Here is a 23,054-nt window from a genome sequence, read left to right on the forward strand (position 1 = left end):
ATTTTTAGCTTTGATGCTTACGTGTACATTTTGAAGAAAATGTATGAAAACTCATGCAAATTTAAAGGGAAGATGAGTACACGGAAAATGCCCCACCATAGCCTTGAGCTACATGTGGTCTAACTATTTGGGGTCGCTGTGTGTCTTTTGTCTGGTAAAAGGCAAGGAAGACTTGAAACAAATTTTGAAGACTGACCAATCACAGTGCGAGATCCTTAGTTTGGCGCGAATTGTGTCCTTAGACGGGAAATCAGAGGGAAGAAGTTCTGTGATTGTGCTCATTTCGACGATTAATTACGATCGCATTTTATCAGAACCACTCTATTCGAAAACGAGAACAGGTAAAATAGCTAACAAAGTGTTGGCTTTCCTATTTTTATGCTTTTAAAGTAGATCGAGCTTGGGGAAATGGCCTGTTGTTTGAAACAAGATGACGAGGCCAGAACGTGTGAGAGCTAGACCTGATAGGATTTGTTTGATTGCAGCGAGAGAGATCGGGTTGTGATGTACTATGGTCACTTTACCTGAGCTCGAAGGCATGTTTGTGCCACTCTTAAGAAGTATTCAGGACAAAAAGGCGCCAAGCTCGGACCATGTAGATGCCTACCTTAGACTAACAGAGTAAGAGACACTAACGAATGCCCCCGATTTAATAGAACTACTTATTCGTATAAGTAGTAGCTACCAAAGAAAGAAATCTTTAATAGTGGGGTCTTATGAAATATAAAATGTTTTTTTTGTTGCTCCACTATTTTGCATGTTTTGTTTATATTAGCATCTTTGGCTCGTGATTAAGTATATTTTTATGTGAAGTTTAGTTGAATTTCAGTGATATCATTTTCATGACATGAATGATATGTTATTTTTTAAGACGCTTACGTGAAGAAAATGAAGACTTTCTGGATGAAGTTTGCAGTCATGTTTATGAACTGTCTCCTGTATTCAAGGTACATTCAAAGTTTAACATTGTTAATCATTTACTAAGTATTTAAAGTATAGTTATATCGCAATGGGGTTTGCCTTTTGAGTCATGCAAGAAATTTTCAAAGCCATCTCCTTTTCCCCAAAGATGAAGTGGCTGTCCATTCCTTACCAAGTTATTAGTATACCTACGTGTAATATATTCGCATGGGCTCCCTGTGTTGTACACCATATTTGGAATGCCTCGTGGGCATGTCGGGGGTTGTTCAGAAATAAATGGAGTTCAGTTGTTGTGTTCAACGAGCTGTCTATTTCTTCGTGATGTTTTAGTCCCGAAAAACATTACATCTGGCGACGAGAACCGGATCTGTGGAACACCATGAGTGTCATCGGTCAACTAAGAGAGTTCGACCGGCAAAAAGAGTCGTTTGAAGCTTACATTGAGCGGCTTGAAAACTTCATGAAGGCGAATGGCGTGCGAAAGGAGAACGAGGTAGCTGTCTTGCTCACTGCAATAGGTCCTGAAACGTACGGACTGTTGAGGAATCTTTTGACTCCGGAAAAACCTGACACCAAGACATATAAAGATCTTGTGGATATTTTGAGTGGCCATTTGCATCCGAAACCCTTGGTTATTGCCGAGCGATTCAATTTTCATAACCGGTTTCGTCACGACTCCGAAACAGTTGCGGACTTTGGCGCCCAACTAAAGAAGCTTTCAACTCACTGTGAGTTCGGAACTTTCCAAGATGAAGCTTTGAGAGACCGTTTTGTATGTGGTCTACGCCAGGAAGCGATTCAACGGAAACTTTTAACCGAGAAAACCTTGACGTTTGCGAAGGCTTTGGAGATCGCTCAGTCGATGGAAATGGCGGAATCGAAGTCGTCGGAATTGAAGGGCTCTGGATCGTCCGGATCGGGCTGCGGTGAAGAAGTTCATCAGCTTGGAAAAAAGCCACAGAAACACAAGAAATTCACACAGAACAAGGGAGGAAAGCCCAAAACAGCATGTCATCGTTGTGGCAGTGCTGAACATGATGGTAAATCCTGTAAATACAAGAAGTATAAGTGTGATAATTGTGGCAAAGTGGGTCACCTAAAGAGAGTCTGTCAGTCCAAGGAGTGCAAGGAAACCAAGTATGTTGAAGTTTCAGTGGACAATGACCAAGAAGATGAGTCATTGGGGTTCTTTTCAACTCGTGAACCCAGCAGCAAAGCAGTGACAGTAACTATCACTGTTAACGGAAAGGAAATTCCAATGGAAGTTGATACGGGAGCTGCACGCACAGTCATCCCTGAAAAGTTGTTCAAAGAGAATTTTGGACATTTGAAACTCAAGAATGCAAGTACCTCATTAAAGACTTATTCTGGAACAGTGTTACCTTTAATTGGTGAAACCGAAGTTCTAGTTGAGTACGAGGGTCAAAGTGCCAAGTTGCCTCTGATTGTGGCAAAAGTTGAGAGCAAACCAGCTATTCTGGGTCGTAATTGGCTCAGTGTTGTTAAGCTGAACTGGGAGCACCTTTTTAGTGTTTCTTCTTCTGATTTAGTTCATGAACTGACTGCACGGTTCAAGGGTGTTTTCGGTACGGGCCTGGGCAAAATCAAGGAGTTTCAAGCAAGAATCAATGTGCAACCTGAGGCCACGCCTAGGTTTCATAAGGCTCGCCCCGTGCCGTATGCCCTAAAGCCAGCAGTTGAAGCAGAGTTGGATCGCATGGAAAAGGAGGGGATCGTGACAAAAGTGTCCCATAGTGAGTGGGCTGCCCTGTTAGTGGTCGTCCCTAAGGCAGATGGTGGTGTTCGTTTGTGTGGAGACTACAAAGTTACGGTGAATCCAGTTTTGGACGTCGACCAATACCCTCTGCCTAACCCTCAAGATTTGCTCAGTGCTCTGGCAGGTGGTACCAAGTTTTCTAAACTTGACCTCAAGCATGCATATCAGCAACTGCCTCTTGGTGAGAAGTCCAAGAAGTTCCTCACTGTCAACACCTGTAAAGGGCTCTATCAGTATAATCGGTTGCCTTTTGGTGTCGCAAGCGCACCTGCTGTATTTCAATCTACTATTGACACCATTCTCAAGGGCATTGATGGTGTTGTTTGCTATATCGACGATATTTTGATCACTGGAAGGAATGACCAGGAACACAAAGCAAGATTAGAGGCGGTGCTGGAAAGACTTGAGAAATACGGAATTTCTCTCAAGTTGTCGAAATGCAGTTTCCTGGAGGACAGGGTCGGTTTTCTCGGTCATGTCATTGATGCCGAGGGTGTCCACCCTTCACCAGAGAAAGTTCGGGCTGTTGTGGATGCTCCTGCGCCAACTAATGTTACCGAGTTGAGATCTTTTCTGGGTATGTTACAGTACTACGGAAAATTTCTCCCGAACTTGTCAACATTGCTGCACCCGTTAAACAACCTCCTGCGGGACGGGGTTGAGTGGTCATGGCTGCCAGAATGCGAGCAAGCCTTCACCTCTGCAAAAGAGCTCCTGCAATCAGCGAAAGTCCTAACTCATTATGACGTCAATCTTCCAATTAAATTGGCTTGTGATGCATCACCCTATGGCATTGGAGCCGTTATTTCACACGTTATGCCAGGAGGCGAGGAGCGCCCCATTGCTTTTGCCTCAAGAACCCTCACTGGTAGTGAAAAGAATTATGCCCAGCTAGAGAAGGAAGCCCTGTCCATTATTTACGGAGTTAAAAAGTTCCACCAGTTTTTATATGGGCGACGATTTATTCTGGAGACCGACCATAAACCACTCCTAACAATCTTAGGGCCAAAGTCGGCAATTCCCACACTAGCTGCGGCTCGTCTTCAGAGGTGGGCTTTAATTTTAGCATCCCACCAGTATGATGTCATTTACCGTAAAGGTGTCGATCACAGCAATGCGGATGGGCTGTCCAGACTTCCTGTTGATAAGCCTAGAGTTTCAGAGGAAACTGAAATTTATCATTTCAGTTATGTGGATGACCTACCTGTAACGGCAAGGGACATTGCTATGGAAACAAGAAAGGATTCTGTGTTAAGCAAGGTACTTCATTATGTGAAAAGTGGCTGGCCACAGCAGACACAGGAGGAGGAATTACGTCCTTATTTCAATCGTCGATTGGAACTGTCTGTGGAACAAGACTGTGTTCTCTGGGGTCTGCGGGTCATTATCCCAGAGGCATTTCAGGAGAAAATCCTGCATGATCTTCACGCAGATCACCCAGGTATGTGTCGCATGAAGTCTCTCGCACGCAGCTACCTGTGGTGGCCAAAGCTCGATCAGGCTATCGAGAACATGGTGCACCATTGTGAGGCCTGCCAGTCTGTTCGTAAGCAGCCTGCCACAGCACCTTAGATCCCATGGAAATGGCCTGTTAGAGTTTGGCAACGAGTGCACATGGATTATGCTGTTAAAGACGGAGTGAACTTTTTTGTTGTTGTCGATGCACACTCAAAGTGGCCTGAGATTATTGCTACATCTTCCACTACTGCACCCAAGACCATTGAAATGCTGGCTGGTCTATTTGCATCACATGGATTACCAGAGGAGATGGTCTCCGATAACGGTCCACCGTTCATTTCTAGTGAGCTGGACATGTTTATGAAAAGTAATGGAATACGGCATACACGGGTCCCTCGCTATCATCCCGCTTCTAACGGGGAGGCGGAGAGATATGTTCAAACTCTCAAGCAGGCGTTACTTACCAGCAAGTTTGATCAGGGGAAATCGCTACAGCAACGGCTGTCAAGTTTTCTGTTTTCGTACAGGAACACGCCCCATACGGTTACTGGGCAGACACCTGCTGAGTTGTTCTTGAAGCGTAAGCCTCGCACACGTTTGGCATTGCTTCAGCCCAATCTGGCCCAGCATGTTGAGGAGCGTCAGATGAAGGAAAAGCAACAGCATGATGGTGGCCGAACAAAAACTCGTGAGTTTCTTCCAGGAGACATTGTTTTAGTTCGTAACTTCAGAGGAAAACACAAGTGGGATAAAGGAACAGTGATCTTGAGAATCGGTCCCCTAGCATACCAGATACGTATTGGAGGACGAATGTGTCATGTACATGTTGATCACCTTCTAGCAGCTGGTGATGCGGAGCACACATCCCCACCAACTACAGCTACAGCTATGACTGGGAGTGGCTTTGTTTTGCCCTCTACTCCAGTAGTGTCCTCTAAACCCATTCTTCCTGAGCCTGAGGTTACCCCTCTACCTGAAGTCTCACCTAAATCTTCAGAGACTGTTGTTCCTACATGTACAACTGAGTCACCACCTGACGTGGCCTCTACACCTGTGAGGCGTTACCCAAGGCGTACCCCTAAACCTGTAGTACGTCTGGACTTGTAAAGAGACTATTAGATGTATTTAGCTCTCTAGTCATTGACATTGTTTACATGTTTGTAGCTAGTTCATTCCAGGAACGGGGAGATGTAATATATTCGGATGGGCTCCCTGTGTTGTACACCATATTTGGAATGCCTCGTGGGCATGTCGGGGGTTGTTCAGAAATAAATGGAGTTCAGTTGTTGTGTTCAACGAGCTGTCTATTTCTTCGTGATGTTTTAGTCCCGAAAAACATTACACTACGTAACATCAAGATAGGTGACATGTTTATCACTTTTTGTCTTCACTAACAGCTGGCTATTGTTTTTGTCTATAGAGGCACTGCACAAGTAATTCTGTAGATGTTTCCCAAGCTGCACTTCAGGCAATGGGTCACTGCCTCTATCATGCACGTATCGCAAGGTACACTACCGATATCTCATATGATGTCAAAACACAACATACCAGCCCACAATATGATATCACAATGAAATAAATGTCTATCTGGATTATACTTTAATGGTTCTGTCGATGTTCTTATTGAAGGTCCTTTTCAGAGGAAGAGAGCCTAGAGTTGTTACAAGGTGAATGCTTATTTGTTGTCAGGTTTCTAGGGTTGTCTGCTTTGTGCTGACTGTATCTGTTTAATTGTTTAGTTCTTGTGGATGTTATCAAGTCCTCTGATGATAAAGGTGCCTGCACGAGGGCCTTGTGGTGTATTGCAAAACAGAACCTCCCTGTTAGTGTTGTTATTCAAAAGGCAAGTCAGCTGCACTATCAAAGAACTGCATGCTATGAATTGTTTTTTTAATTTTTAAGATAACAATGCAATAGTTTGCTTACATTGAATTCCCATTCAACATAAATTAGTTAGAAAAGGTATTTGAATGTGCAATAAGAGCTCTCTTACTACCTCATTGGACTTTTTATTTTAGTAATATAAAGTTAGCTTTATCTCCCAAGAAACACCCTGGCAATTTCTATTATTTTTAGAATTCTTATTCTTTTTCCTTAGCTTTCTCAGTTGATGACTTGCTTGGACAGCATTCAAGAAAAAGAGCACAAATCTGCCACAGTAGATTATGAGGCTGTGTGTTTTGTGGAAAGGTATCTTTATACTCAAATATGAATGTTAAATTGATAAGAGCTGCTGTAACAAAATTGTTATTATTCCCAGGATGCTGTTTCAAGTACCAGCAAAAGCAGTTACAGGACACATTAACACATGGAGTAAATTTTTGTTGGACATGACAATTAGCTCAGCTGCTAAGGTAGGAAAAAAACAGATTTATCATTTACAAGATTTGTGGGGGGTCTGTCATTATTATTATTGTGTTCCTGGTTATGTATTGTAGTCTTTTTCATGCTTTAATGTCAATAGATGTGAATATGACAAACAAAATAATGATAAGAAAAAAAGGGCAAAAATTTGGGAAATAAATGGAAAAATTATGTGTTTTCACATCGGCAAAATTTAAGGTAGAATTCTATGCTAATTTTTGGTAAATGGTTACAGGTTCGGGAACATGCACTGTCTGTTGTGGTGACTAATTTGGAGATTCTACAATCCCACCAGCAACTGATCATACCATGGCTGTCCCCAGCACTTAAATCTGTAAGTATCATGCGGTTAATGACAGTACTACAACTTCACGCCATCACTCCATGAAACAATCAGCAATCACACCATCAATGATCACACCATTAACAACTCAAACCATCACACTACCACCACTCCAACCATCCATCACACCATTAACCACTCCAACCATCCATCACACCATTAACCACTCCAACCATCCATTACACCATTAACCACTCCAACTATCACACCATTAACAACTCCATTCATCCATCACACCATTTACAACTCCAACCATCCATTACACGATTAACAACTCCAATTATCACACTAAAACTACTTCAACCATCGTACCATCAACAACTCCAACCATCACACCATCAACCACTCCAACTATTACACCATCAACCACTCCAACTATCACACCATTAACCACTCCAACCATGACACCATCAACCACTCCACCCATCACACCATCAACCACTGCACCCATCACACCATCAGCCACTCCACCCATCACATCATCAACCACTCCAACCATCACACCATCAACCACTCCAACCATCACACCATCAACCACTCCACCCATCACACCATCAACCAATCCAACCATCACACCATTAACCCCCCAACCATCACACCATCAACCACTCCACTCATCACACCATCAACCACTCCACCTATCACACCATCAACCACTCCACCTATCACACCATCAACCACTCCAACCATCAACCACTCCAACTATCACACCATTAACCATTCCAACCATCACACCATCAACCACTCCACCTAGCACACCATCAACCACTCCAACTATCACACCATTAACCACTCAAACCATCACACCATCAACCTTTCCACCCATCACACCATCAACCACTCCACCCATCACACCATCAACCACTCCAACCATCACACCATCAACCACTCCTACCGTCACACCATCAACCACTCCACCCATCACACCATCAACCACTCCACCTATCACACCATCAACCACTCCAACCATCACACTATCAACCACTCCACCCATCACACCATCAACAACTCCACCTATCACACCATTAACCACTCCAACCATGACACCATTAACCACTACAACCATCACACCATCAACCACTCAATCCATCACACCATCAACCACTACAACCATCACACCATTAACCACTCCAACCATCACACCATCAACCACTACAACCATAACACCCTCAACCACTCCATCCATCACACCATCAACCACTCCAACTATCATACCATTAACCACTCCAGCCATGACACCATCAACCACTCCACCCATCACACTATCAACCACTCCACCCATCACACCATCAACCACTACAACCATCACACCAGTAACCACTCCAACCATCACACCATCAACCACTCCACCTATCACACCATCAACCACTCCAACCATCACACCATCAATCACTCCAACCATCACACCATGAACCACTCCACCTAGCACACCATCAACCACTCCACCTATCACACCATCAACCACTTCAACCATCACACCATTAACCACTCCAACCATCACACCATGAACCACTCCACCTAGCACACCATCAACCACTCCACCTAGCACACCATCAACCACTTCCCTTATCACACCATCAGTCACTCCATCTATCACACCAACAACCACTCCAACCATCACACCATCAACCACTCCAACCATCACAGGATCAACCACTCCATCCATCACACCATCAAGCACTCCATCCATCACACCATCAAGCACTCCATCCATCACACCATCAAGCACTCCAACCATCTCACCATCAAGCACTCCATCCATCACACCATCAAGCACTCCATCCATCACACCATCTACCACTCCAACCATCACAGGATCAACCACTGTTGTACAAGTAACCATTCCAACCATCACAATCAACTGCGGTTATTTAGTTTATAATAACTGACAAACATTGTCTACAGGAAATTATTGGCAAGCTGTCCACGCTGTTTGCAGAGGGGCATGAGCTGTTTGTGTTGAGGTTATGGAGGTGTATTGTAGTAATTCATGGAAAGGTAAGGCTTGCATTCATACTCTCCAACAAATCAGTATGAATAAATTGAAAGTGCAAAATAGTGTCCAGAATAGTCAATTTCCTAATGAGTTGAATGGCCAACTCAAACAGTCTTAAGGTTTGTCAGCCACCAAGGATATTTGTTTCAGGCCCCAATTATTTTAGAACTTCTAGTTTTTTAATCACTTTGTTTGTTTGTATGCAGATGCTACATAGAGGCGGCCTTCTGAATGACATGTTGAAGCTTGTAGAACAGGTATGAACTATATTGTGCACTTGTTATCGACTAAAACATGAACACACAGTATAAAAGAGGGACACGCCAAGAAAAAGCAGAGCTGCAGAGAGTTGCATGTTTCGTTCACTGTAGGTTATACCTTCAAATTGCTTGGTGTTTGTTTTCAAAACAACGGCATTAGATTTTTATAAAAATTAAAATTATAATTTCAAATCAGCATTTGCTTGTTTCAAATGAAGCAATTCCAGTCTGTGCAATACTGAAAACCTATGAACTCTTATTTCTTCCTTGTTTTTGTGGATACCATCCATTTAAGTCACAATTGTCTATTTAAGCACATTCCTTTTATATTATGTGCTTGTACTGTATTTAAGTAGTTTAGTTCTAGGTTTGTGCAGCTATAATTGTAGTTATTTAAAATGAACAGTTAGCATACTTGAATTCTGGTGTTTTTCCAGGGCTTCAAAAATCACTCAGCTGATGTACAAGTCTGTTCATATTCAGCATGGAGAGCTTTGATTGATTGTTTTGCACTATCACAGGGTAAGTTTCATAAACTCATTGGTTGTCACTGCTAGGTTTGTGTTATCTTGCCTGTCACTTAGGTACATATTGCCAGTCATAAACAATAGCACATCTCTCCAAATATCACTATAATAAATGTTTTGATATTATCTTATTTTTATTCTAGATGTTCTATCCTCCCAGAAAAGGATCAAACTGATTATGATGCCATTCCTGGTATTTAATGACTTTAATGCAGTTTACCAATCATTGAATCTGCACATGTCTTGATGGTTGATACATTTTTCTTTTAGAACTCTGTTGTTCGAGAAAGAAGTGAGCAAGTTGAAGCTGCAAGACTTGACACATGGTGGCATTTTGTTTGTTCTTTTCATCAAGAAAAAATTGTTGACCTGTTTGATCAGGTATGCTAGACTCTTTTAGTTTCTGGTATGAATAACTGACTTTGCTGTTTCAATGGTCGGTAATCATTACTTGTCGTTTGCAGATTTGTGTTCCATTGCTGCAGTTCATTTTTGGGACTGCCATTAGCCATACTAGTCTGCTCAAGTCTAAAGTCGAGATGGGTGAACTGCAATGCCCACCCACTCCTACTGATGCAAAACTCATGTCCATGTCATCTTTGACCACACCTAAGTCAAATGCAAGAAGATCACTGAAGGATGTTGGCACTCCCAAGACCCCCACAGTCATCCATGCAAGTTTTCGGCAGGATGCCAAGAAGAAACTGCTATTGAAAGGATGTTATATTCTTGCAGAATTTCTGCACTCTGATAACTCTAACACCATCAAAGATGCCAGGCAGAGTTTGGGTTGGTATCAGACTGCACTGTATGCTCAGTTGACATTGACATGTTGATCACCTTGGTTGATGAGTACTGTATGCTCAGTTGACATTGACCTTTTGATCTCCTTGGTTGATGATGGTAGACATCATATACTTTATTTTTGACTAATTTGATAACTTATTTATTATCTTATCCTTGTAGCTGAACATCTTCCAGGCGTGATTTTTAGAACACCAGAAATATTTGAGAAGAGTGGTGTTGTGATCATCAATGCAACAAGAGAAGCATTCAAGTCTTGTGGCTATGAACTAGATGGTAGGAATTATGAACTATGAGAGTAATTTTCATAACACATGTTTTATCATATCCTAGAGTACATTTGTCCCCTCTCAGACAAGCCTTATATGATCCTGGCCTTATATGCTGCAATCTTTGAGAGCATTCTGTATTAGGAATGGAAATGATAGGATAGCTCATTACATGAAGTGAAGTTCTGTAAAATGCCTACAGTCATTAAGCGGTGATTGTCAATTGCTTGTCTCTGTAACAGGGATTGCTTGTCATATGTGGAAGAGTCTGGTCCTCTGCACAGAGAATCTTATCAAAAAAGGTGTGTTCTAGAAAATACAGTATGTATATTCTAGCTTTATTTGAAATTGATTACTTTAATTCAAGGATTTTTATCTTTTTATAACTTCTCCCAAATGCCATCTGGCTAGTGTGTAACAAAACCCCTTCCAGTTTTGCTGGGAAGAATTCTGAATCCTTCAGAATAGCACTGATCCAATAAACCAGTCATTGATTCCCACTTGACTATACACAGCAAGGCGATGACAATGTCATTGACTATGTGCTACTGCCAGACAAAGAACAGATCTGGGAAAGGTTTGCAGGCAAAAGAAACGACATCCACATTGCTTTTGTGACACCGGGAAACTTTTAAGCACAGCAAATAAATATGCTGCATTGAATACTGTTTGTCTTGAAAACTTTTTTTTATTGGTTTATGCATCTGTAGGGGTAGATCATGCTGCATTATTCCACCCTCTTCTGGCCACTTTTGAAGAATTGGTTGAAGGGAACTTTTTACCTTCTAATACTTGCCTGGTAAGCTATCAAAAATGCTCACACTGCTGGCCTTTTTTTTACTACATTTGAACCATTAGATTTTCTAATTCCCGATAATTGCTCCTTGGCCATTTGAAATAAAATACCACATTACAATTGTTAATCCCTTTGCTTCCTGATACCAGCTTTGCCATCATTTTCAGATGAAAAAAGTGTACCTAAATAAATTTGGTACTTGCTTGCCATTTAAAATGTTATGATTAAGTCAATAAATCGCTAGCTTCCAACCAAACAATATGACATTAGTTGTACACAGCTTACACTGCTGGCCTTTTTTTATTACACTTTCTTCCTGATGATATTGAACTAGAGTCAGTATGTTTTCTACCTTCTAGAGCTTATTTGGTAGGCCAACTGGACAGTACAATACATGTTACACTTGTAAACAACTTATAATACTTGCTGGTCTCTTCTCAGGCAATGCTTGACATTCTGTCAAAAGTGTCACCAAGAATCCTTAGTCATGGTTGCAACAGTCTTCAATCCCGAACAAATCTACATGGATCAGCAGCCATTCTTCTAATTCAGCTGTTATTTTCTGATGGAGTCCTCAAAGATGCTCTCTGTAACGAAAAGTATGTTACAGTTACATGATTTAAATCCCTTGTTTCACATTAAACATCTGTTATCCATGTGCTGAGTATGCTATAATTAATGATAAATGTGTTTTTTTTTCTTGTAGGCTCCATCTTGTGTTTGAGAAGTTCGCTAAGTGTGGTCTTGATGGGGCAACCAATCAGCTGGGACACACTCAGTCCGTCATGATGTTATTGGACACCGTGGCTGTTCATGTGACCAAGAAAGAGACACTATGGAGACTATGGGTCTCTGTTGCTTCGCCAGTCAATGAATTGATCAGTAAGGTAAGAAATCAACCATGATAAGATAGAATATCTTAGTTCCTGTGCCAGCGTACATGAGAAACACTTTTTGTGACAATGGTGGCTTCCTTATTACAGTGACAGAGGATAGGTTGTGTATACATAAAAAAACATCCTCACTTGGTGGAGAAATTAGAAAGAAACTAAATCCCACTTCATAATGTTAACCATCACTGACACTTTGTAGTGATATGGTAACTTTTATACCTTATTGGCAGAGGATGATAATATCCTTGCCCGATGAAGAAATTAGAGAAAAACTAATTCCTTCTGATTTCAGACGAATGATGTAAACCAAGGTAATGCTTTGGAGCACAACTTCACTGCTGTAGAGATGACAATTGTTTATCCATTCAAGCATCTGATTGACAGCTTTTTGAACCAGGTGAATGATTGCCTAGTGACTGTTTTTGCTTTAATAATTTTCAGGTTCTACCTCTATTTAGCAGTCATCCTAGAAGAAGTATTCAGATTGATTTTTTAATCTGTCAACCTCCATCTACTGTACCTTCATTTATCCTTGAAGCAATATTCAGATTGCTCTTTTAATTAGCCAACCTTCATATGGTGTCCACTTACCTCTGTTGCATGGTTGTCCTCTTGATGAGATACCAATTTATAGCACAAATATAAATATATTTTGCTTAAACACTGTACTCCTTCAAAGACTTATCGTGTAGAAAGCCTAATGTCTAGGGTTAATCTTGACTGGTTGTCTATCTGTCCTAGGGTCTGACTAAGCTCACTGTGAAGACTGTTTCGGACATCTACCGGAACCTGTCATGCTCAGCGGCATTAGTGGCTTCAGCAGATGCTAATACAAGTGCAGAAGAGGTCTGCAGCCGTCTCTTAGGCTGCTTGGAAGAGAAAAAAAACAAGGTACATGATCAAAACACCATCGTACATGATCTTAACACCGAGGTTCATGACCATAACACCCAGGTACATGATCTGAAAACCAAGGTACATGACCTTAACACCAAGGTACATGACCTTAACACCAAGGTACATGACCTTAACACCAAGGTGCGTGATCTTAACACCATGGTACATGATCTTAACACCAAGGTACATGATCTTAACACCAAAGTACATGATCTTAACACCAAGGTACATGACCTTAACTCCAAGGTTCATGACCTTAACACCAAGGTACATGATCTGAAAACCAAGGTACATGGTCTTAACACCAAGGTACATGGTCTTAACACCAAGGTACATGATCTAAACACCAAGGTACATGATCTAAACACCAAGGTTCGTAATCTCAACACCAAGGTTCGTAATCTCAACACCAAGGTTCGTAATCTCAACGCCAAGGTTCATAATCTCAACACCAAGGTACATGATCTTAACCCAAGGTACATGATCTTAACCCAATGTACATGATCTTAACCCAAGGTACATAGTCTGAAAACCAAGGTACATGATCTAAACACCGAGGTACATGATCTGAACACTGAGGTACTTACTTAAAACACCAAAGTACCTAATTAAAACACCAAGGTACTGTTTCTGATTTCATGTGTGTGCCCAGAAATTATATAAGGCCTTGTTTAGATTTGCATAAAATGTATCAAACCAGGACCTTATCAACTTGATTAACCACATGCCCTTTGAGCACAACTCCACTGTCCTAAGCATATACGAATTACATCACTTTGCTGAACAATGTATTGTTGCTGTGGTGTCTATATTTGATCTCAATTTGTATCAATTTTGAACCCAAGGCAGTATACTAAAGGGAATATTTCTGCTTATTCTTTTAACAAGAAAAACAAGACTTAATAATTGTTTTGTTTATATTGTTCTTTATTTTTTTGTAGGATGTTGCCTTCATTGATTCAGCTGTCAATATTTTGACCACGATATTAGAATGCTTGGATTTTTCAAGTCCATCCTTGTTTGACTTGGCAACCACTGCCTCTGGAAAATCGCCCAACCGAACACCCACAAAGTTTGTGAACAAGCCTGAGAGGCCCCTAGGAAACTTGACTAGCTTAGTTCAAGTTCTCAACAAGCTGCTTCTTGCCAGTGCCTCCCTGATTAACAGCAAGGTAAGCTTTTACCTGCCAGGTTACATGACCTCAACACCAAGGTACATGATCTTTACACAAAGGTATAATACATGATCAGAACACCAAGGTTAATGATCTGAACACCAAGTTACACGATCTGAACACCAAGGTAAATGATCTAAACACCAAGGTAAATGATCTAAACAACAAGGCACATGATCTAAACAACAAGGCGCATAATCTTAACACCAAAGAACATGATCTAAACACCAAGGTACATGATCTAAACACCAAGGTACATGATCTTTACACAAAGGTATAATACATGATCAGAACACCAAGGTTAATGATCAGAACACCAAGGTTAATGATCTGAACACCAAGGTACATGATCTAAACGCCAAGGTACATGATCTAAACACCAAGGTACATGATCTAAACACCATGGTACATGATCTAAACAACAAGGCACATGATCTAAACAACAAGGCACATGATCTAAACAACAAGGCACATAATCTTAACACCAAAGAAAATGATATAATTAACAAGGCACATAATCTTAACACCAAAGAAAATGATCTAAACACCAAGGTACATGATCTTGACACCAAGGTACATGATTTAAACACCAAGGTACATGACCTTAACACCAAGGTACATTATCTGAACACCGAGTTGTTGCAGTTGCATATGATTAAATTGTATATGCACCGTGTTGAGACTGTTTTGGCAAGCTTTTCCAAATAAACAAGAACATTAGTTTCCTTGTGACTCGAACTGTACGTACCTGTATGCATATATCACACCAAAACTTGCCCATTTATGTTTGTAGGAGGCAAGCAAGCATTTTGGGATCTTTTGCTCTTTGATGACAAACCTAACAGAAGATGTTAGCTTGTTATTTGGTCATGTCACAGGACGAAACGCAATATCTGAATGTCTGAGCGTCCTTTCACCCTCACTTGCTCTTATCATGGAAGGGGCTCACCAGAGGTATTGAATCTTTTCAGCCTTCCATTATCACTTCTTAAAGATAAGAATATCTTCATATTACAAAAATGAAATGTGAGCTTTGAATACGTTTGTTGCAGTGTCAAAAGCATCTGGATCTTTGATCAAATTATCAAATTTCACTGAACCTGCTTTATCTGGATAGAAATATATCAGTATTAATGCTTGAAATGTTCATTTTATCTCAACATCTGTCCTTAGAATAAAACAAAAATACCCAGAATAAATATCTATATTTTTTAACCAGTCACAATATATGTTTATCTTGTTAGCTCTTCAAAGAAGAGATCTGAAAACGAAAAGAAGTTATACAATCTCAAGTTTATACAAAAGGTAAAATAACCATCAAAATACCAGACTCTCTTCACAAACTTCATACAAAAAATAATGTAATGACTCCTAGACTTCACACAAATGATTGAATATCATACAGTACAACTCACTCATGATATCTGACATTTAACCTTTTAACCAGCAAGAGAAACTTTGGACAAACATCTTGACCTGCATTCAGAGCCGTTTTGATGGCCCATTTAACTCGGAGCTGCTTGCCATCTTTTCACCTTTACTGGTAAGGGTTCTATTTACTCTTTTTTCGTTTTTTTACTTGTTATAATCAAAACTGTTGCAGTAGCTCCATGTATGCCTCTTTCAGTCCTATTTTTTTCCTTTTGAGCTCTAGATTACATCTCTGTGTATTTTTTTTAGGAGATCGCATTTTGCCATCTACGGCGTCAAATAAAGAACCAGGCAGTAATGTTTTGGAATGCAACGTTTTCCCTTGCTGATTCTCTAGAATACCCCAGTACGCTCAGGTACAGTATATGTGTTCTTTTGGCATTTCCTATTTTTGTATAGCAGAAACTCAATATTTTTGTTAATTGTTTCAGGCCAGTCTTAAACACAATCAAGGAAAAGATGTCTTTGAAACTACCAGGTTGGGATGTGGAAAAGGTACAGTTGTGATCTTGCAGCAGAACTGTATTGCTCAGCTACAAGAAGCAGTTAATATATTCAACATCTTGTAAACCATAATTGTTTTGTTGACAACTATCAATCCATATAAACTGTTTCACCTTTTTTTCAGACTCTTGTGAACCATGAGGTATTTATTTCTTTTTTTTTTTAAATTCTAGAAGTTTCTATTTATAATTTGTTGTATCTTCTTTTAGGCCGAGGATATCTCACAGCCACCGCCGGAATTCGTCAAGCCCCATGCTATCCCAGGGTCCCCTGTACGACGTAAGCCCCTGACATTCTCTGTGGGCTCCCCGAAAATGAAAGGTAGCTTTCTCCACAAGGCAGTCGAGGCGGAAAAAGCCCTAGATCATGTTTCGCCCAAAAAGGTAATACTTTGGAGGTAAAGGAACGAAGTGAGCTACTTACTCCCCTATTGACTGATTTAAATGGCCAACCATCTATTCCAGGCATTATCAGAGCCACGGCATGGCGAGAAAGGCAGAGGGGGGTTGGGTAACACACACGCCCGGCGCAAGCTGCCACTGTCCATATTCGACGATGACAGTCAGGTTGGTATTGTATTATGAGTCAACAACCCTGTTAGTCTTTGTGTTTGTTTTATGAGTGATGGTCTACATTGTAGTGTTTTTTTTTTTTGTTGTTGTAGGATTACGTTGCCATCGCACCATCACCAAACAAGAAGCGCTTCTTGACTGAGCATCAAAAGGAAGTTCTGCACTCCCGAAGGTGAGGCATGTCACATGCAATCCCCTGTAGCCATAAGATCCCATACTTAGAAGCCTGCTGTCGATGTTTTTCCTTTCTCATGCGTTACCGATTATCAACCCTGGTAAAGAGTCTCTTTGTATTACCTTATGTACTGGGTCCCAACGGCTAGACAGGTTAGACAGGTTTGTTGGTTCACGACCTGTAACTCCGAGGGTTTTTCCTCCACAAAAACAGCAACAACAATAACAACTCTAATTTTAAGCTGTGGTTCGTGGCCGTATATGGCTGCCTCCTTCTATGCCTTTTACTGCCTTTTTATGTTGGTCTCGCCTTTGCTCCGAGGGTTTTTATCCGTGTTCTCCGGTTTTCATCCCTCCACAAAACCAACAATTTCTATCTTAGCTGTGATCCGTGGTCAGACATGAGTTGTATGGCGGCTGCGTGAGGCGCCTTGCCATGCCTTCAACTCGACCACGTCTGAATCTGCGCTCTCGTAATTCAGCATCTAGCTGCGATGAGAGTGATTAGCTATTCCAATTTATTTATTTTATTTCAGCTACCATGAGGGTAGTTAGCTTTCCATAAAGCCACACACCCACCTCCCCTTTCTTATTCATATATTGCGTGCGTTGTGTTCCCTCTCTGATTAATGTACCTTTTCATAGTGATGTTCCCGCTCTGTACAACGCCTTAGATCAATCCCAAGACGGGAGCGTGTTCTTTGCAACACAGGAATCGTGAGTTTTTTCGTTATTTTACCAAATTCTCAATTTGAAATGTTGTAAATGCGTTTTGTCATTTATAATTTTTAAAAAATTTTAAACAAGCTGTTATTTTCTGTTTCAGTTCGGTGACATCTTATTCTCAATGTAAGTGTTTTCTTTTTGGCCTTACGTGTATGGTGTTTTCTTGTAACATTGATGGGTGTTTCTGTATTATAGCCGAAGTCCCAGAAGCGTTTGAAGAAGAGACAGAATTTGAGGGTGTAGAGAACAAAAATGGAAACACAAAAGAAGACATGCCAAAAATATCCATACCAGATGTCTTGCAAGAGGATTGCTCTCTTGGCCAACAGATGGATGTCAATCACAACTCTAAAGTGAACACAGAACAGAGTGATGGTTCTTCAGTTGATAATATAACAGAAAAACAGAGTGTAAATCAGCAAAGGGAGAATATAGATGTTACAGGCTCACCTGAAAGATCACCGGATGTTATTCCCTCTTCTCAAGTTTCCACAAACACCTCCCTCCAGAGTTCATTTCTAAGAAAGCAGTCCCTAAGCACTGCCGTAAATGCTTTGAACAAGCTGGAAAACGAAAACTCTCGTGAAAGAAACATCCCTCAAAAACCAGTAACTATAAGAACCACAACTGAATCACAGAGTAAGAAGAATGAAAAGCCCACTGATTGCAGCGGTCAGCGAGCGACTGATGATGTGGCGGGTGGGCAGGAGGTCGGCCAGGTTGACAAGTCAGCGGACGGTCAGCCTGACAGATTGTTGGGTGGACCGACAGATGGACAAGCAGACGGACAAGAAGACGAGCTCCCAAACGGACCTGCAGAGGGGCAGGCAGACGAGGGAAAGGCCAAAGATGTGCAAACTGGAGTGTCCCCCATTGCTGGTCGCACAAGGAGAGGAAAAAAGCTAAAATCAACCACTCCAAAACGAGAAACGAGCTCAAAAAAGGGACGTGACAAAAAAAACGAGTCTGCTCCAAGCAAGACGATATTTGACATGTTATCCAACGCTCTTTCCAATAGTGAAAACATTCCGAGCAAGAACTCACATGAGACCGGGCCAGCTCCTTCTAGTGAGAAGCTTGAGCCTGCTCAAACTACCACGGATGCTGTCTCCTCGCCAATCTCAAGCGCGAAAATCAAGTTCATAAAGCCCTACACAGGCAGCCCAAAACGACCGCTGGTTCGTACATTGAACTCCCCTGTGGCCTCGCCTTCAGGTATCCTGAAACGTGTGTCTGCGCTTGAGAAGACGGCTGATTCCCCATCACCGCCCAAGGTAACGATGTGGAGCTTGCTCGCGGGCGCGTTTGTTCGTTCCACAGGGAGCGCGATTATGTATTTTAAATTGGCAATGAACACTATAACGACACGCTTTTAAAAGACGGTTTTATGCGGATTTACACACACCGTTTTGTCGGGCCGATTGTTAGTCAGAGCATTTTCCAATCTGTGATTTGTCGGTCCTCTTCTTCGGTTTGTGAAGAGAAAAAGCAGACACCGCACCAAAGATTGGTTGAGTCAAGACAGATTTTAAGAAGACGGGCCGACCCCTTATAAATGTACACAAATCCGCCCCAAATGCGTCTAGACTGGAAAATAGACGTTTACCCTAATAAAATATACACTTCCCGATAAACGCTTTTAAAAGAAACGTTATTCGCATCAATTTCTGCCCTAGACACGACGTGTATCATTCGCGGTTCCACTTAATCAAGACGAGCAACAGCCTCCTGAAGACAAATCAGGAGAGAACGAATCCGAGACGGCTGCTTGTCCTGAGGTAGCAAAGACAACGCCGACTCGATCAGGCAGTCAGAACTTTACTCTTTTAAAGCGAGTAAGTCATTTTTTTTTTGTTCATTTTCCCCATTGATATAATTTATCGATTTCGTATTTTCCTTATTGGTATGTTCATACAGTATCACGTATTGCAATGTTATTTTCGTAGGGCAGTCCTTTTATACTCCAAGTTACCTCATAGTTAGTGTTCTAATTTCACCTATTTATTCCGTTCTAATGGTTCTAATGTGGTCTTTATTCTGTCGTACTTTCCTTATCAAAGGGGTTCTAATAGTGTGGTTCTGGTATGCCTCTTGATACGTTTTTACGTCATCTATCATGTAGGGTGGATCTTATATGTCTATATCTTCACCAAAAGGTTTTACGATTGATACGTTTTTGCGTCATCTGTCTTGTACTGCGGTTCTTATATGCCTATATCTACACCACAAGGTGTTACGATTGATACGCTTTTGCGTCATCTGTCTTGTACTGCGGTTCTTATATGTCTATATCTACACCATAAGGTGTTACGATTGATACGTTTTTGCGTCATCTGTCTTGTACTGTGGTTCTTTTATGTCTATATCTTCACCATAAGGTGTTACGATTGATACGTTTTTGCGTCATCTGTCTTGTACTGTGGTTCTTATATGTCTATATCTTCACCACAAGGTGTTACAATTGATACGTTTTTGCGTCATCTGTCTTGTACTGCGGTTCTTATATGTCTATATCTACACCATAAGGTGTTACGATTGATACGTTTTTGCGTCATCTGTCTTGTACTGTGGTTCTTTTATGTCTATATCTTCACCATAAGGTGTTACGATTGATACGTTTTTGCGTCATCTGTCTTGTACTGTGGTTCTTATATGCCTATATCTACACCACAAGGTGTTACGATTGATACGTTTTTGCGTCATCTGTCTTGTACTGTGGTTCTTATATGCCTATATCTACACCATAAGGTGTTACGATTGATACGTTTTTACGTCATCTGTCTTGTACTGTGGTTCTTATATGCCTATATCTTCACCATAAGGTGTTAAAATTGATTCGTTTTTGCGTCATCTAGCGCCGAAGTGCTCCTGCTCCTATCACTCGCCCGGAGCCGTCGATCGATGACACCTCCGGCAGCATCTACCCAGACCTGGTGTCTTGCAAACTTCCCGTGGAACAGATCCTGCCATCTCTTTGTTCCTCTAACTGGTCACGTGGCCTCGGTCACGTGGTGCACGCCCAGAACATTCGCACCATTGGTAACCTCTCCGCCCTCAAGGAACATCAGATCAAGAATTTACCCATCAGGTCCCCGAAGGTGGAGACCTTGAGAAGCGCCTTGAGCACCTTCCATAAGAGGACCAAGGGCCCACGAACACGCCTCGCCTTGAATGATGCTATAGGTAAAAAAAGAGTGTGGACATTTCCCTCTTCCTGGACGCATACCTGATGTAACAATTGCCCAGGGGCCTTGCTAAGTACCTCTGTGTTTGTCTTCTCAGCCACTCCTTTGTTATTGTTTTCATTTCATATTGGAAGGCACATAATGTGTTAAATCTCGAGATAACCGTCTAAAAGCAATGTTTAATACTTTATATACCAAATTTTATCGAAAATAACACATTCGGTTTGGCAAATAAGCCGATGGAAATGGATGCTTTTTCACAATTGGTATTTTGCTAGGATGACAGAATGTTGACTGATAAAGGCTGTTTTGATCTTGAGTTTACCTTTCAGAGTCACTGGAGTATTTTATGCATCTAGTACCGTTATTTATATTATATAGTCGTGTTTATTTTGTGGAGGAATAGTACAATTCCTAGTAACCCGCACCTCTCAACTTGTTTACAAACGATAACTTGCATTCATGATCTATTTTGTAGCTGAAACAGTGGTATTTCTAGTTATGCGCCCCATGTGTTCAAATAAAATGACTATTATTAATTATTATTTATTTTAAAGAGATAACAGTTCAGCTGAAAGCTGTAAAGGAAGGTGAAGAATCGCAACCTACCCAGGAAGAGCAACCGCCCATTACCGAAAAGGCGGCAGTAGATAGCACGACTCTATCACAAGACACCACTCATGGCAACGAGAGGCATGAGATCAATCTTGATGGTACTAGAAATATGTGTAAAGATGAGGCTACTGGCGAGGAACGGAGGGAAGATGTGAATCCTGCAAGAGCAGCTGCACTGAATACCAAGCTTGATAATGCTACCGTTGTGGCCGACTCGGAGTCTTTCTTGGAAGAAAAATCCTACACTCCACCGTTACATGTAGAATCCCAGACGAATCAGCCAGACGACGCCTTAAGGGGGACCACACCTAAGCGATGTGCGTCTAGCAAGCCTGTGACGCTATTTACGCCTGAGATAGAAGAGAACGGGAACGCTGTACTTAACAGGTCAGAGAAGACAAACGGTCTGCCTAACTGGTCAGAGAAGACGGACGCCCCACCTAACGGGCCAGAGAAGACGAGCACTCTGCCTAACGGGCCAAAAAAGAACGACTCTCTATCTAACGGACCAGAGAAGTCGGACGTTCTACTAAACGCTGTTCCTGACGGCTTAGAGAATGACAACGCTCTACTTGACGGGTTAGAAAAGATCACCCAGCCTATGTCAAAGGACGTGTCCTCTATGGACTGCGTAGATAGCAAGCCTTTAGGGAATGAGATAAAGGCGAACTCTTTTAATGCGGATGTTGGGAACTCCTTAGAAGATACAATCACAAACGACGGCATTAAAGCTACGAACAACGAGACAGAAATGCTCTCAAAGGCTTCACTTAAATCCGAAAAAGGAGTAGAGGCGGAACCTCAATGCGAAGGCAAAATATTCTGCACGAATTTGAATTCCGCTCTTGGGCTTGCTTCTCCGGAAGTCCTTGCACGGCTATCAAGTGAGGAGATTTTCACTGCTCATCAGAACTTATCTGAGTTAATGTCACGTGTCATAGACGCGCTCAAAGCAAGATGGCAGTCGCCTGTCGCGAAGAAATAAACTTGACTGTTTCCATGGTAACACTTTGCTGTTTCCATGGCAATAAGATGGATAGGCTCGAGAGCTTCCATGGTAACAAATCTTTTTGTTTTGACATTTACCTGTGTCAAATAAATAGATTTGAACGTTTCTATGGCAATAAGTTGGAAGCCCCCCTTCGAAGACGTTCTTACTAATTCGAACTGCTTTTATTGTAATAAAAATAGAGTATGTCAATTTAGAGTTAATAACACAACTAATGATAACTTTATATACATTTATTTTGTAGATATTTGCAATCATTGTATTTCGCGTTATTATTCTTTGCAGAATAAACAAATCGAAAATGGAAAGCGTGCTTTTTCGACGACCACAAACAACAAAGCTTGTCATTTTCTATCTT

General features: G+C 41.4%; 1 protein-coding gene across 3 annotated transcripts; it reads left to right on the plus strand.

Annotated features, from left to right (window-relative positions):
• Positions 1-198: 198 nt before the first annotated feature.
• Positions 199-23,004, plus strand: LOC5508796 (telomere-associated protein RIF1-like). 3 transcript variants are annotated; one of them, XM_001629310.3, is made up of 38 exons: positions 199-341; positions 486-621; positions 872-947; positions 5,577-5,662; positions 5,786-5,823; positions 5,896-5,999; positions 6,255-6,346; positions 6,417-6,510; positions 6,756-6,854; positions 8,769-8,861; positions 9,066-9,116; positions 9,557-9,641; positions 9,790-9,839; positions 9,917-10,027; positions 10,111-10,435; positions 10,613-10,726; positions 10,962-11,021; positions 11,430-11,518; positions 11,957-12,114; positions 12,222-12,402; positions 12,701-12,805; positions 13,150-13,299; positions 14,247-14,477; positions 15,274-15,434; positions 15,725-15,785; positions 15,928-16,023; positions 16,161-16,267; positions 16,343-16,406; positions 16,540-16,557; positions 16,625-16,798; positions 16,880-16,981; positions 17,080-17,159; positions 17,807-17,878; positions 17,988-18,010; positions 18,083-19,161; positions 19,564-19,722; positions 20,743-21,070; positions 21,630-23,004. In XM_001629310.3, the coding sequence occupies exons 2-38, from the start codon at positions 512-514 to the stop codon at positions 22,670-22,672; spliced, it is 6,069 nt and encodes a 2,022-aa protein (XP_001629360.3). In that variant the 5' UTR covers positions 199-341; positions 486-511; the 3' UTR covers positions 22,673-23,004. The 3 variants fall into 3 exon arrangements, with proteins under 3 accessions (XP_001629360.3, XP_048577733.1, XP_048577728.1); XM_048721776.1 differs by lacking the exon at positions 486-621; XM_048721771.1 differs by lacking the exon at positions 16,540-16,557 and having other exon boundaries at positions 200-341.
• Positions 23,005-23,054: the final 50 nt, after the last annotated feature.

This window comes from Nematostella vectensis, chromosome 2, assembly GCF_932526225.1.
Source record: "Nematostella vectensis chromosome 2, jaNemVect1.1, whole genome shotgun sequence".
In the NCBI taxonomy this organism is placed as follows: domain Eukaryota; kingdom Metazoa; phylum Cnidaria; class Anthozoa; order Actiniaria; family Edwardsiidae; genus Nematostella; species Nematostella vectensis.

Bases quoted from the DNA above. Each gene is read 5' to 3' on its own strand.
- LOC5508796 (XM_001629310.3), top strand. From the start codon at position 512: ATGGTCACTTTACCTGAGCTCGAAGGCATGTTTGTGCCACTCTTAAGA. The intron at 13,300-14,246 runs GTACATGATCAA...ATTTTTTTGTAG, and splicing joins TGGAAGAGAAAAAAAACAAG to GATGTTGCCTTCATTGATTC. The intron at 16,268-16,342 runs GTACAGTATATG...TAATTGTTTCAG, and splicing joins GAATACCCCAGTACGCTCAG to GCCAGTCTTAAACACAATCA.